This window comes from Oncorhynchus gorbuscha, linkage group LG24 (assembly GCF_021184085.1).
Source record: "Oncorhynchus gorbuscha isolate QuinsamMale2020 ecotype Even-year linkage group LG24, OgorEven_v1.0, whole genome shotgun sequence".
Lineage (NCBI taxonomy): Eukaryota > Metazoa > Chordata > Actinopteri > Salmoniformes > Salmonidae > Oncorhynchus > Oncorhynchus gorbuscha.
This window is the reverse complement of record NC_060196.1, coordinates 6,050,648-6,067,370: the sequence shown is the minus strand read 5'-3', so window position 1 is coordinate 6,067,370 and position 16,723 is coordinate 6,050,648. Positions and strand designations below refer to the sequence as shown.

Genomic DNA, 16,723 nt, shown 5'->3' with positions numbered 1-16,723 from the left:
AGCATGGAGCGCCAAGTATCCAGCATTATATTCTGACATCGTCTTAAATTTTAAAAAAGTGTCAAAAGATTTCATATCAAGGGGTTCATTCCCCTTATGGAAAGTCCTTTATTGGATGTAAAGCGACTATGATCTCACCTGTGATATGGTTACTACCTGTGGTGCGGTGTTGAGTCAGAGGTGTGTGCGTGTCTGTACAGCTGGCCCTGTTGATTCTTCCAGGCCAGAGGTGACTCATTTAGAGCCCCATGGCGTTAACCTGCTTATTAGCTGTGTTGCTCATTGAATGATATCATGATATGGCGGCTGCTTGATTCTGAAAACTATATTGGCAAGTCTCTCGTAACAATTTACAGCCTTATACAGACTTTATCAGCCTTGCTTTCAACAGGTCCAAAGACAAGAATTTCAGTTCACTTCAAGGACGAATAGCCAACTAAACCTATGCTTATCAACCTATCAATACTTTAAACCGCCTCAATGGAAACATTTTAAATATAGCCTACGATCCCATCATGACACTCGTTACCCAACTTTCATTTCCCTCAGCCGTCCTCTTCTGTAATGACAAAACATCCATGGTGATGAGATAGACGTTACACCCCCCCTCCCAGAAGCATTGCAACAAATATCAGATGCGTCCGTGAAACTCTAAACTGAATCAATCCCTCTATTGACTTACAGTAAAAAGCCTCTGCCTGACTGTAGTGGGGGGGAGGTGCATTTAACACAGCAGAGACAATGACCTCATCATTATTACTATGTCTTTGGAGGCCGTGTCTGAATAGCTGGGGGGGAGAGGGCCTGGTGTAAATCAAATAAAGACATGGAGAGGAGAGGACCTCGTGTATAGAACCAGTCTGGAATCCTCAGGGACTTTAGGAAGAGATTCCAGTAAATGTCCATTATGTATTCGTCCCCGTGCTTCTACAGGTAGTTGGGGTTTAGGGAGCTGTTTGTAAAGGACAGACATAACCGGTGGTGTGAAGCGTTAAGTATGGAGGAAACATAATTATGGATATCATGTCATAGCTCTGAGGGGTGAGCCATGTTGGAGCCGGACCTCTGGAGGGAATTTCTTTGTCTAGTCTTAATTCTGAAATGCTCTGGCTGTTATTGTGAGGACTGACTGATCCTCAGTAGCTACAGCCCCTGGCAGAGTGGAGAGTTTTACACACTACTATCTTCTAGCCAGGAAACCTTATCTGATACTAAAAAAAATGTACTCGATTTCACTGAGTTCAAAACTGACTTTACCCAGATGAGCAGTGAGCACCCTATTCCATAGAAGCCTCTTAGTAACAGCGGCATATCTAAACTCTGCTGAGCTCAATGTCAACTTGTCAAAGTAACAGGAGATAGCAAAGAGAGGAAAAGGACTACGTCCAATCCAAAGTTGGATATCGGTCAGGCTTTAAAAGGGCTACGTCCAATCCAAAGTTGGATATCGGTCAGGCTTTAAAAGGGCTACGTCCAATGCAAAGTTGGATATCGGTCAGGCTTTAAAAGGACTACGTCCATTCCAAAGTTGGATATCGGTCAGGCTTTAAAAGGGCTACGTCCATTCCAAAGTTGGATATCGGTCAGGCTTTAAAAGGGCTACGTCCAATCCAAAGTTGGATATCGGTCAAAAAGGGCTTGGTCCATTCCAAAGTTGGATATCGGTCAGGCTTTAAAAGGGCTACGTCCATTCCAAAGTTGGATATCGGTCAGGCTTTAAAAGGGCTACGTCCAATCCAAAGTTGGATATCGGTCAGGCTTTAAAAGGGCTACGTCCAATCCAAAGTTGGATATCGGTCAGGCTTTAAAAGGGCTACGTCCAATCCAAAGTTGGATATCGGTCAGGCTTTAAAAGGGCTACGTCCAATCCAAAGTTGGATATCGGTCAGGCTTTAAAAGGGCTAAATGCAAAGTTGGATATCGGTCAGGCTTTAAAAGGGCTACGTCCAATGCAAAGTTGGATATCGGTCAGGCTTTAAAGGGCTACGTCCAATCCAAAGTTGGATATCGGTCAGGCTTTAAAAGGGCTACGTCCAAAAGTTGGATATCCAAAAAGTTGGATATCGGTCAGGCTTTAAAGGGCTACGTCCAATCCAAAGTTGGATATCGGTCAGGCTTTAAAAAGGGCTACGTCCAATTTGGATATCGGTCAGGCTTTAAAAGGTTGGATATCGGTCAGGCTTTAAAAGGGCTACGTCCAATCCAAAGTTGGATATCGGTCAGGCTTTAAAAGGGCTACGTCAATCAAAAGTTGGATATCGGTCAGGCTTTAAAAGGGCTTTAAAAGGGCTACGTCCAATGGATATCCAAAGTTGGATATCGGTCAGGCTTTAAAAGGGCTACGTCCATTCCAAAGTTGGATATCGGTCAGGCTTTAAAAGGGCTACGTCCAATCCAAAGTTGGATATCGGTCAGGCTTTAAAAGGGCTACGTCCAATGCAAAGTTGGATATCGGTCAGGCTTTAAAAGGGCTACGTCCAATCCAAAGTTGGATATCGGTCAGGCTTTAAAAGGGCTACGTCCAATCCAAAGTTGGATATCGGTCAGGCTTTAAATTGGCGTTGTTCTTGAAACCATGTGTAGTGCTGCTCTGGTAATGAATAGCAGCTATAAAACAGGTTCTGACATCCAATTCATTCTTCTTACGTTTTCACTCTCTTGCATTGGTTTTATTCTACAACCTCAGGGTTTTATTCTACATCCTCAGGGTTTTATTCTACATCCTCAGGGTTTTATTCTACATCCCCAGGGTTTTATTCTACAACCTCAGGGTTTTATTCTACAACCTCAGGGTTTTATTCTACATCCTCAGGGTTTTATTCTACATCCTCAGGGTTTTATTCTACATCCTCATGGTTTTATTCTACAACCTCAGGGTTTTATTCTACATCCTCAGGGTTTTATTCTACATCCTCAGGGTTTTATTCTACATCAGGGTTTTATTCTCAGGGTTTTATTCTACATCCTCAGGGTTTTATTCTACATCCTCACATCCTCAGGGTTTTATTCTACATCCTCTACATCCTCAGGGTTTTATTCTACATCCTCAGGGTTTTATTCTAGGGTTTTATTCTACATCCCTAGGGTTTTATTCTACAACCTCAGGGTTTTATTCTACAACCTCAGGGTTTTATTCTACAACCTCAGGGTTTTATTCTACATCCTCAGGGTTTTATTCTACATCCTCAGGGTTTTATTCTCCATCCTCCGGGTTTTATTCTACATCCTCAGGGTTTTATTCTACAACCTCAGTTTTTTTTTTCTTCGTTCCTAATTGGAATGGAATCTAAATATTTGATGCTTGTTAATGTAAAATGTTCAATTATTCAGTGGAGGTGATAAGAACAAGTAGGCCTAGCGTCAACGCAAGTAGCCATATCACGCCATTCCCATAACTTCAGATCTCCACCAGCCATTTACTCCATTACTCCTAAATCACCAGTCAGCTTCACTAATGACACCCATCCATCCAAAGCATAATAACGGCAGCTGAGGTAAGTTACACTTTGAGCAGCGGGAGGATGAGGTTGCATTTATACTATGCTGATCCAACCCCTCTATCCATCTCTCTAACAACAGCAACTACAGGATCCTAGAGGCTCACAACCAGCTCCATGATGACATCAGACTGTCTGATGCTTTCGCTAATCAGATCTCTTCCATTGGCTGACTGCATTAGTGTGGCGTGATATGGTTACTACAGCATTCACAGCTGTTTTCTGACTGGCCAAAATAATGCTCAAGTAGCTCACACTATTAGTCTGGAGGCATTGGCTGTTTCTGAGGTAGGGCCATTAGGGCCACTTAAGGTCTGGCTGGTTAACAGAGAGAAATAGCATGTCAATGGGAGAGCGAGGCCCTCTCCTCCTCCTCATCCTCCTCATCCTCCTCATCCTCCTCTCTATGAATAATAGAGAAGACTTGTTCTAGTCACTGACACATCCACCTTCTGCTCCTTTATTTATTTAACCTTTGTTTCACTAGGCAAGTCAGTTAAGAACAAATTCTTATTTATAATGAAGGCCTACCAAAAGTCAGAGGCCTCCTTGCAGGGACGGGAGCTGGGATTAAAAATAAAAATATAGGACAAAACACACATTACGACAAGAGACACCACAACGCTACATAAAGAGAGACCTTAAGACAACAACACAGCATGGTAGCAACACATGACAACAACCCGGTAGCAACAAAACATGGCAGCAGCCAACATGTTAGCAGCACAAAACATGGTACAAACATTATTGGGCATAGACAACAGCACAAAGGGCAAGAAAAACATGACCCTCAGACTACATCCTCCAGGAAAACATAAATAAAAACAATGTTTTTGTACCAATCAGTGAAATACGTAGGCCCGCTGAATGGTAGGTAGTTGTAAAAGATAAATCTCCTTCACAAGTATCGGAGAAATCTGTATCATAGTTTCTCTGTACACTCCATTTTTTACAATGTTAAATGTAAAACAAATCAAATTTAGAGACACAGGAGTCATCATACAACAAGGACTGTGCCAACTAAGCTAGTCTACCAAGAGACACTCAAATGAGTGAAGAATAATTCTGGGTCAAGTTGTTGTTTGTTGCCTTCCTGTTTGGACACAGCGGGAAACATCTAGGCCTACATGTAGCCTACATCTCAGCAGCCTGGACATTTTCTGGGATGAAGCATACAATTGGGAAGACCAATCGGAGCAGGATTGGAGCTGGGCAAATCCAGGGGAGGAGGACTCTCCATTTTTAAAGTAATCCCCTCCCTCTCCCTGTGTCCACCCCAACTGAAGCCCACCCATCTGGGATAATCCGTTAGGACAGCTGGTGTGTCGGGAAACGTCCATGACAACCTTCATGACTGACGTCGGTCAACTATGACATAACAGCACGGGAGCATAGCACAACGTAAGAACACACTGTACATGCAAGCAAACACTTCGGTGCACTTTCAGAAACTGCCATGGTAATGACAACTGTAGAGGACAGTGTGTGTGTGTGTGTGTGTGTGTGTGTGTGTGTGTGTGTGTGTGTGTGTGTGTGTGTGTGTGTGTGTGTGTGTGTGTGTGTGTGTGTGTGTGTGTGTGTGTGTGTGTGTGTGTGTGTGTGTGTGTGTGTGTGTGTGTGTGTGTGTGTGTGTGTGTGTGTGTGTGTGTGTGTGTGTCAGCGACTACGACAGTGACAGTCGGGAGTGGTCTCGGTATGTCACGTGCAGATGGCTCGGTGGTTACGTAAAAGCATTTGAGGATTTCAGTAAGAGCCATTGTAAGGGATGTAATCATCCCAGACAACAGATTGGTCCCTTGGATGGAATTTGAGCGGTACAGTATTTGGAAAGCTCGGCTCAGCCACAAAATTCCCTGCCGTAATGGTCAGGTGCCCAATAAGATTATTTCATCAAACAAATGTTATATCTAAGAGTTGTGGGCCTAATAAGGAACACAAACAGATTAAACAATACAAATGTTTCATCGATAGAAATTCAGTATGTGAGAGTATGTGATGGCTGGTTGTTCAATACTACAACCACAACATTCAAACAAACCAATCTCAGTTCACCTCAACAAAACACAGTAATCTTGAAATCAATCAATCCGCACCACTTTCCTAGAACGTCTTTCCACTACAGATAAATCAAGTCACTGGAACGTCATCTGTGGAGACTCATGGGAAAGGGTGAATAATCAGACCTTTGTGAGAAGAATGTAACCAGGAAGACAATAGATTTATGTTGTCAGCTCAATGGCACAATCAGAAGGAGTGTGGGTTAGTCCAGAGAGATGAAATCATGTCTCCAGGTAGCCAGGGCTGGATTACCATAACGGCTTGTAGGGCATGCCCCCCCCCCCCAATTTTCACCTGATTTTGATACATTTTCACCTAAATTCTCATTACTGAAATTAGTACGGATTTAATTAAAATTGGGTCATTTTATATATAATATTTATGAAAAGCTAACTTATTTGAATAAAACACAAAATGATGTTGCTGTAGTTTGCCCCATAAATCATACAAATTGTACATAATACATATTATGGTTTAAACACAGTGTCTGTGTCTCATTACCATAACACTTTTTCAAGTTCCTGTAAAAACTCCAATCAGTAAAAGAAAAAGTAGTAGTACATAGACAAGCCCAAGTTTAGTTCATTTGTTCACTTATATGCCTCCAGAATTAGGTTCTTATTCCCAAACACCCGCTTTACACCATTTGGCCTTCTCTTTACCGAAATGGCTAAAAAGATCAAATTGGGAAAAGGTCTGATTAAATTTTATTATAATAATAAATGTCAAATGAAATATTTGTATTTTCAGTGTTATGTTTAACTCGGGCCTTTTCATTATGGGAGATTTTTTTGTATTTTTATATTAGAAATATTGATTTGTTTATTAATTTTTGGGACTTTGAAAACTGTTACGGAGAATGTTAATGAGAATGTTGGTACAATGCATAATATCTGATATAGATCATTACAGATCTTAATCTCAGTGATTCAACAGGAAATGTTGTGAAAAGTGACAGCGTTTTGTGAGAATGACCCATGAACACGTTATAAGCCATGACAAAGTGTAGAATTGCAGGAATTTAGCTTTAAAACGGCAAAATATTCTCTCAGCCTCATGGAAAAATGTATAGAATAGCATGAGATTAGCTACAAAACTGTAGCTGTGCTAGTCCGGCCCTGCAGGTAGCCCTTTGGCACCGATCTAGGATGTGCTTACAGTCCCATATTCCTGACCTTAACATTTAGGGGAGGAAAACACTAAACAGACCTTAGATCAAGAGTCAGAGAATACAAATCACCTGAGCCCATACTGTGAGGCCATAGACATCACTGGGGCCGAGCTCCCTGCCCTCCAAGACATCTACTCAAAACGGTGTTTGACGAGGGCCCAGAAGGTCGTCAAGGACTCCTGTCACCCGAGCCAGGAACCATTCACTCTGTTACCATCTGGTAAGCGGTATCTGAGCATCTGGTCTCAGACCAACAGACAGCTTCTACCACCAGGCCATCAGACTGCTTAACAGCTAACCCTAGCTGTCTCCCTGCACAGACCCGGGCCCGGTTTCCCGATAGCGATGCAACTTAGGCTGACGCGTGTTTTAACCATGCAGCTTTCCTACAACGGCAAAAGACATAACATGTGCTTCCCAAAAGTGTGTCATTGAGGCATGTGTCGATACTGATAGGATCAAAAGAAAGGCAGCGCTGCTCTCGGGTCAACTTTCTCCATTCAAATCTTACCTTAGCATTAGAATTACTCCACAACACTGACAACAGATCAGTTCCTAGAGAGATATTATCACCTATGGCTGCAAACATTGAGGCGGCTTATTCTAATGCTTACCCTATAATAATGCACTAAATCCAGATTTGACAGATCATTGTGCACGTTAGGCTACAAATCATGAAACATATTGAGGCAAAAATGACAGACAGTAGCCAAATAAAACTCAATTGAATGAACATGAAATGTATTTCAATATCATTTAAATATATGGGCCTATGAAGCCTATACTGTAGGAATGCTATTTAAACTTTTCATGCAGTCATCTCAGTTCTATTTGAAGCATCGTTTTATCCCGCTTGTTTGTAACAATTGCAAAGACACTGGCAACAGAGAGACAGATACGCGTCTTCATTCTATGTACGGCGGAGATGTTCTGTGAATAAAGTGACGCGGTGGGAAAAACGCATCTACCGAAGCAGTTCCACAAGTGGTCTGAGGCAGTCGGGAAATAACACACGTTTTCAAGGGCACATTTTGTAACGATGGTTTTGGGGAACAGCTCGGAGAATCAACAATGCTCCTACAAAAGGTTCTAACGATGAACTTAGCCTGAAGATGCTTTTGGGAAACCGGGCCCGGCACCTTAGTGACTGTTGCCACGGACTCTCCACATTTTACATTGACATTTTAGTCACTTTATATGTAAATACAGTCATACTTGACACAGCACATTCATGATCTATTCTGTATATCCTATTGTGTACATAGCAATATATTACTCTGCATACTACCTCTTCTATTACTTATTTATTATTGATTATTATTAATTATAGTACTGGAATGTTGAGGTAGCGAGCAGACGAGCATTTCACTGCACCTTTCATACCTGCTGTATAAACTGTGTACGTGACAAAGAACATTTGATTTGACAGGCAGGCCATCGTCAGTGGGGAATGTCATAGGAAACCAACCTCAAGGAGGTTGGGGGATGAAATGAGACACATAACTCCTCTCTGAGTCAGAGATCCATGGAAGAACACAGTCTACATGCAGGCTTATTGGTATGGGACATGACTGAGTGAGGCAGATGTACAGTCAGTCAGTGTGTTCATGTCTCCTCCTGCAAACAGACTAGATATCCATGACAATGAGGCAACCAAGTACATGAAGTGACATCCCTCCCCTTCAGGCCCTTTATAGAGTGGTTCAGTTCCTAAGTGTCCAAACGCAAAACACAGACTCATAGGCATGTACACACACACTTACTCACACACGCAGACAGGCACACACACATAACGGTTGTCAACCACTATGACTAACTGGCCAAGTCAAGTAGGCAACTTTTCCTCAACTGAGTAAATCAAATGTTGGCTATTCCCAAATGAGAATAGAGACACAGCACAGAGAGTGGAAAAGATTGGGCACTAGGCTGACAACAGAACATTAGCGTTGTGTTATTCCTCTGTGTTCTCTACAGTATCCTATCTGACAGTGTTACACAACACCACCTCCTCATTGGTTGATTCACCTCTGTGCTGATTGCAGGCAACATTCCAAGGATGTGCTACTGACCCAATACATTCTCAGAGTGAACAGGGCCCAGCGTGTGTAACACAGAAAGACCGACTTCAGCAATTTCTCAAACACCATCAATGTATGTAAGCTTCCTGTAGCAGAACTCAAACGCAAGTTACTCTGGGGTGGCAGGTAGCCTAGTGGTTAGAGCGTTGGGCCAGTAACTGAAAGGTAACAAGATAGAAATCTGTCGTTATTCCCCTGAACAAGGCAGTTAACCTACTGATCCCCGGTAAGCCGTCATTGTAAATAAGAATTTATTCTTAACTGACTTGCCTAGTTAAATAAAGGTTTAATAAAAAAAAATATAAAAATATATATATATATATGTGTGCATACAGGTAGTCAGGGAAACGTCATTTAACATAGTTCTGGATTTCACAGTACAGAACATGAACCATTTCCTATCTCAGTTACTCAACAGTGAGTGATGTATGCTAGCTAGCCTAGGTTCCATGTTTTCTCTGAGATTGTGTCTGTCAATCAAATGTAAGTAAGCTACAAAGCACTCCGGTTCAAGGCCATGTTTGCACAGGGCCACGCCTCCAATCAAGAGAGCTCTTACAGTGAGGACTTTGATACCTCCTGCTACAATAAAGTTGCTGTACTTTGCTGCATGGTCCTTCTATTGACTTCCTTCAGCAGTATTACAGTAAATAACCTGAATATGGGTCACATATTCGGTTTACATACTTACTGTATAATTGTAAATATTATACATGACTGTACATATGACCACTATTTTTGTCAGAATATAACCTAAATCACGACTTGTTTGAATTTACTTTTTTGTTGGCGTGTCAAGCATTAGACAGAAAAACCCAACGTCTCAGCCAAGAGTGAGCTATCCAGAATGCCAAACAGTGCAACAAGCAACGTACAAAAGGGCATTGCAACCAGTCACAACCCTGTGGCATAGAAGCTACGGTTAATAAACGGGCAGTGTGGACGGGTGTGAAAGACAAAAATGTGCATCCCAAATGGCACCCTATTCCCAATAATGCACTACTTTTGATCAGAGCCATATTGGCCCTGACCAAAAGTAGTGCACTACTATATAGGGAATAGGGTGCCATTTGAGACACAATAGAGAATCTCCAGCATCTGTTGACTGTCTTAGTAATAACATGACACAGATATGGGCCAGCGGTTTATGGTCCAGCTTTAAAGCATTGGCGGCAGAGATTTCACTGAGTGTGAAAAATACTAGAAGTGTGTTTCTATCTACTAGGCTACTTTTATTGTGACTAGAGGTCGACCGATTAATCAGAATGGCGGTTTAATTAGGGCCAATTTAAGTTTTTTTCAAGGTATTTTTTTACACCTTTATTTAACTTGGCAAGTCAGTTAAGAACACATTCTTATTTTCAATGACTGCCTATGAACGATGGGTTTAAGTTCTTATGGCTGCAGGGGCAGTATTGAGTAGCTTGGATGAAAGGTGCACAGAGTAAACGGCCTGCTCCTCAGTCCCAGTTGCTAATATATGCAAAGTATTATTAGTATTGGATAGAAAACACTCTGAAGTTTCTAAAACTGTTTGAATGATGTCTGTGAGTATAACAGAACTAATATGGCAGGCAAAAACCTGAGAAGAAATCCAAACAGGAAGTGGAAAATCTGAGGCTGGTTGATTTTCAACCCAGCACCTATTGAATACACAGTGGGATATTGGTTATGTTGCACTTCCTAAGGCTTACACTAGATGTCAACTAGTTCTTTAGAAACTGGTTTGAGGATTCTGCTGTGAAGTGGGGGCTCATAAGGGCTGTTTGAGCCAGGGGTCTGGCAGAGTGCCACAGGCTCTGAGGTGGGGTCACGAGAGAGTTAGCTCTCGTTCCATTGCTTTTCTACAGACAGGAATTCTCCGGTTGGAACGTTATTGACGTTTTATGTTAAAAACATCCTAAAGATTGATTCTATACTTAGTTTGACAAGTTTCTACGGACAGTAACGGAACTTTGAGTTTTTGTCTGCATCTAGGGAACGTGCTTCATGATTTTGGATTTGTTTACCAAACGTGCTAACAAAAGTAGCTCTTTGGATGTATACTGAGATTGTTTTATATAAATATGCACTTTATTGAACAAAACATATATGTATTGTGTAACATGAAGTCCTATGAGTGTCATCTGATAAAGATCATCAAAGGTTAGTGATTCATTTTATCTCTATTTCTGCTTTTTGGAACTCCTCTCTTTGGCTGGAAAAATGACTGAATTTTTATGTGACTTGGCGGTCACCTAACAATCATTTGTGGTGCTTTCGCTGTAAAGCTTACTAGAAATCGGACACTTTGGTGGGATTAACAACACGATTACCTTTCAAAATGGTCATTCAAACAGCACTTCCGTGCATTTTTCCAGCAGCTCTTCGTTGTGCGTCAAGCATTGCGCTGTTTAGGACTTCAAGCATATCAACTCCCGAGATGAGGCTGGTGTAACCGATGTGAAATGGCTGGCTAGTTAGCGCGCTAATAGCGTTTCAAACGTCACTCGCTCGCTCTGAGCCTTGGAGTAGTTGTTTCCCTTGCGCTGCATGGGTAACGCTGCTTCCAGGGTGGCTGTTGTCGATGTGTTCCTGGTTCGAGCCCAGGGAGGAACGAGGAGAGGGACGGAAGCTATACTGTTACACTGGCAATACTAAAGTGCCTATAAGAACATCCAATAGTCAAAGGTTAATGAAATACAAATGGTATGGAGATAAATAGTCGTATAATTCCTATAATAACTACAACCTAAAACTTCTTACCTGGGAATATTGAAGACTCATGTTAAAAGGAACCACAAGCATTCATATGTTCTCATGTTCTGAGCACGGAAATGAAACGTTAGCTTTCTTACATGGCAAATATTGCACTTTTACTTTCTCCAACACTTTGTTTTTGCATTATTTAAACCAAATTGAACATGTTTCATTATTTTTTGAGGCTATATTGATTTTATTGATGTATTATATTAAGTTAAAATAAGTGTTGTAAAATAAGTATTGTTGTAATTGTCATTATTACAAATAAAATACATTTAAAAATGGTCCGATTAATCAGTATCGGCTTTTTTGGGCCTCCAATAATCGGTATCACATTGAAAAATCATAATCGGTCGACCTCTAATTGTGACCTACACCTTCCATTAACCGATGTTTGGGTATAACTATCAGCCAACTGAGGATAGGACTGATTAACTGTCTGCTGCTAGACATGACGTTCTAATCATTATCATCATTCAATAGTCTTCCCTTTAGCCCAGCATTTCCCAAACTCGGTCCTGGGGACCCAAATGGGTGCACGTTTTGGTTTTTCCCTAACACTACACAGCTTATTGAAATGATCAAAGCTTGATGATTAGTTGGTTAGTTGAATCAGCTGTGTAGTGCCAGGGCAGAAACCAAAACATGAACGAGTTTGGGAAACGCTGTTCTAATCTTTATCCTCATGTTCCTCACCTTTCTTCAATATTGGCTGTAAGGAGATGCTTTTTAAATAAAATATTTTAAACTTATTCTAGCTACAAAAGTGTTCACCATCTCAGGCGATAATATACAATTTAATACATTTTCCTAATGCATTATTTGGCCAGTCTTCCCTTCAGCCTGAAAGACTATAACATGTATACATCGCTACATATCTAATTGAAAGACTATAACATGTATACATCGCTACATATCTAATTGAAAGACTATAACATGTATACATCGCTACATATCTAATTGAAAGACTATAACATGTATACATCGCTACATATCTAATTGAAAGACTATAACATGTATACATCGCTACATATCTAATTGAAAGACTATAACATGTATACATCGCTACATATATATTGAAAGACTATAACATGTATACATCGCTACATATCTAATTGAAAGACTATAACATGATACATCGCTACATATCTAATTGAAAGACTATAACATGTATACATCGCTACATATCTAATTGAAAGACTATAACATGTATACATCGCTAATATCTAATTGAAAGACTATAACATGTATTGAAAGACATAACATGTATACATATATCTAATTGAAAGACTATAACATGTATACATCGCTACATATCTAATTGAAAGACTATAACATGTATACATCGCTACATATATAATTGAAAGACTATAATTGAAATATAATTGAAAGACTATAACATGTATATATAATTGAAAGACTATAACATGTATACATCGCTACATATATAATTGAAAGACTATAACATGTATACATCGCTACATATCTAATTGAAAGACTATAACATGTATACATCGCTACATATATAATTGAAAGACTATAACATGTATACATCGCTACATATCTAATTGAAAGACTATAACATGTATACATCGCTACATATCTAATTGAAAGACTATAACATGTATACATCGCTACATATATAATTGGATTGCCTCACCAACATCTCATCCCCCCAAAAAACTCAAAACTCAGTCAATTAAGCCAAATACTCAAGTTGTCCTTTCAATACAAAATAGTAGACATGCGGTTCTCTTATAATGCATGGGTTACTATTGTAGCCTACTTTTAAGCCTAAATATTACACTTGGGTTAAACAAGTGGAGACTTGGTTCACGCCATGCCTTATAACTAACTAACTACACGTTTATACAGAGGGAGAGGCTGTGAGTGAGGAGACAAGTCCAGGTTCCATCCCACCACTAGCCTACACATATGTTCAGCATTAAACCCATGCTTCAAAACACCAAGTATGTTGCCTTCAAGTTTGTTTACGTCTTCCTCTGTGTAACACTATGGAGCAATCGTACATCATCTCTGGCGAACGGATGAAGGCACCGGTAGTACAGTAAAACGCCCTGAAAGCGACACCTGAGTGCTCCCTAACACCGCCTGCCAATCCCTTCAATGCACCCTGAAACATACCCTAAAATGCGTATATTGTTGTCCATTTGGTAGCTAGTTATCATACATTTGTGTTCATTCAATTTCTACGTACAGGAGTGAGTAGCTTACATACAGCCGCGTGGCAGTGCTGTGGACATAGCCGCACGGTCAGTCAAGCTAAATAAACCGCCCTTCAAAACTATATTTAGGCTCGGTTACGATATTAATGGAACAACCACATTCGTATTTGTGAGCCGCTGGTAACATTAGTTGTTATCAAGAAGCGGTAGATACAGGAGCGGTAGATACAATATAGCAACTTCTTACCTTTGAGACGGTCATATAAGATGTGTCGGCAGGTGGAAAGATTTTCCGGAGAGGAACTGAACTGCAGAGGTGGATGGATGGTGGAGGGCTTCTCTTGAGGCGGGTGTCTTAATTTGCCGTATGTCTTCTATGTCTGGCTCGGTTTTGATAGCCGGCTGGCAAGTCGATTTACATGTCAGCTGTATGACTGAGGCGGTTACCATAAGGGTATTTCTGTGTCAGCTCACAGACTTCACACACACACACTCACCGCAGTGATGAAAAAAAATCGACAAGCGAGGTAAAGCTCTGCGGGACCCAACCTAAGAGGGGTGGAGTGGAAAGAGCCGTGGAAAGAGCGATGTTCAGAGCCGCGGAGGGAAGGGAGAGGAGGGGGGCTCTCTCCCACAAAGAGTGGGGTTGCTATTGTAGTTCTCCCAGTCGTCTGGTCCTCTGGAAAACGGTCTCAAAGTCGTGGTCAGGTTTTGCCTTGCAACAGACTGCTCGCCTTCGGTCCACCGTGACTAAAAAGGACCCCTTTATTGACGCATAGAGAACGTGCTATAAAGTAACCCCGGGAACAATCGTGGACGGTCTCTATGGATGCGACGTAGCTGTGACCTCACAGTGCCATTGATATTTAAAACAATGACAGGCTGCTAAGCAATATGGTCACACTCAAGTAAAGAGCACCACTACAATAACACCATTAAATCTATTAACATATGCGTAATTCCCTTGGAACGCGTTTTGTAGCCTATAAATGGCATACACGCGCTACAGGATGATCATGGTGCATATAATCCATTGAAGCATGTAAAAAGTATTTACTGTAAAGTAATTCCCTTATATGGGTCAATGCTGGCTGGATACTGGCACCAGTTACAGTGATATCTTCCAACCCACAACATATGTGCCTGGGTCCTATACGGCAATTATTGGAGTTATTTAACATACGCACTAAACACACACGTACATATGGATTTTGTGTTGTAGATTTGTGGTAGTAGAGTAGTGGCCTGAGGGCACACTCTTAAAATGTGTTGTGAAATCTGTTGTGAATGTATTGTAATGTTTTTAAAATTGTATAACTGCCTTAATTTTGCTGGACCCCAGGACGAGTAACTGCTGCCAATGGATATTCTAATAAATACAAATACACATTTAGCCACTAGAAAATGTGCAATAAAATATGACTTTCAATGTAATTGTAACAAGGTGAGAAATATTATGCTGCCGTTGATGTTCCTTTGTAATAAGGCCAATGCATTTACAAAATAATTAAACATCTGCAACGATACAATTGATAGAATTACAGACCTGGTTACTCAAACGTCTCTTACATCAAATGAGATTGACGATTATTTATTTGTAACAGTCATTCATACTGTATTGTTTTCATCCGTCATCCTAATCCATGTTATACAAAGAAGTGACGCGCTGGAGAAGCTTTGTCTCCCCCAAGTGGACGTACACTGTAACGGCATGATGATTTATGAACAGAGGGAGAGAACACTGAAGGGGACATTTCAAAGAATAGGGTGATAATAGGGAGGTAGTCTAGAGCAGGGAACAACCCTCACAGTCTAGACCTAGAACACGTGTATGGGTTATCATTATCTTGTCCCATGTGTCTGGGAACATCTCATGTCGGTAGGAGAAGTGCTCATTACTTGTATGTTGTTGTCAGTGGGGTACAGGGGTTGTACACACACATGCTCAAATATGGAATTTATCATGGAACAACTGTTCATTTTGTGTTACTGTGCATGAACATTTAATTCTCAACAGCCATGCATGTTATTCCAAGTGGATCACATTATGGGCTGTACAAATCTTGAATGGTAGTGTCATGCTCAGTAACAGCCAATAACTCAACATGGAACACCTACCTCATAGGAACATATTCATAATGACGTCATGTGTGTTGTTGGGTTCATACTGCACAATAAATGTTTTGATTTAAAAGGTCTCTCTGTAGCATCACAGCTGAACTTAGTCTCTCTACTGTCGAGAGAGTAATGTTTCTTGTCATAAAAATATACCCAAGTGCTATGATATGTAGGGCATAAAAAACTATTTACCGACAGCCTAAGGTATGGAATATCCAGTGTAGAGAATGTCATAATTCGCTGATAGAACATTTGAAAATGATAAGTGTCCTTTTTCACACTTTCACAAAAACCAGGGGTGTCACTTCTAACTTAATTTACATTTTTGCATTTCTTGAACATGATTTAGTTGGCATTATCTTCCCCTAGTCTACACTATCATTTGAAGGGTTGAACCAGGACTCTGCTGCATGCAGACCATTTGTCAAGGAAACCAAAATAAGAACAATCTTCCTATGACATTGGGAAGAACTTTAAAGAACCTTCAAATCTAGGCCTTTGCTGTTTCAAAGACTGGGGGGGGGTATGACACTCACACTACAGTAAACATATTGCATAAACATAGTTATTTTATTCATTTCATTAAAACTGATACAGTACAGCTTAAGAGGGTAAGAAAGTTCCTCGCAAACATATGAACCTGTATAATATCACCTCTGTCCTTGAACAGTTTCCATTCTAAAATGTGTTCCACATCAACTTGTTCCCTCCTACATGACTGTTTTATGAATGCACAGCTCTGACTATACATTTTTCTTGGATATTATGAAAACGCTGTGTAAATGTAGCACACCACTCACTGTGCAGACCTGAATCCTTTATGTCATCTTGTTACCTACTGCTCTCCCGCCATAATGATCATTCTGCAGAAAA

At 40.7% G+C, this 16,723-nt stretch overlaps 1 protein-coding gene across 1 annotated transcript in view; it reads right to left on the bottom strand.

Annotated features, from left to right (window-relative positions):
- Nucleotides 1-14,554, bottom strand: part of coro2aa (coronin 2Aa) — a 62,872-nt gene extending 48,318 nt beyond the window's left edge. Inside the window, 1 exon segment of the mRNA XM_046326499.1 lies at nt 13,980-14,554. Within this exon segment, the coding sequence (XP_046182455.1) occupies nt 13,980-13,994 (15 nt within the window). The 5' untranslated portion in view covers nt 13,995-14,554.
- Nucleotides 14,555-16,723: the final 2,169 nt, after the last annotated feature.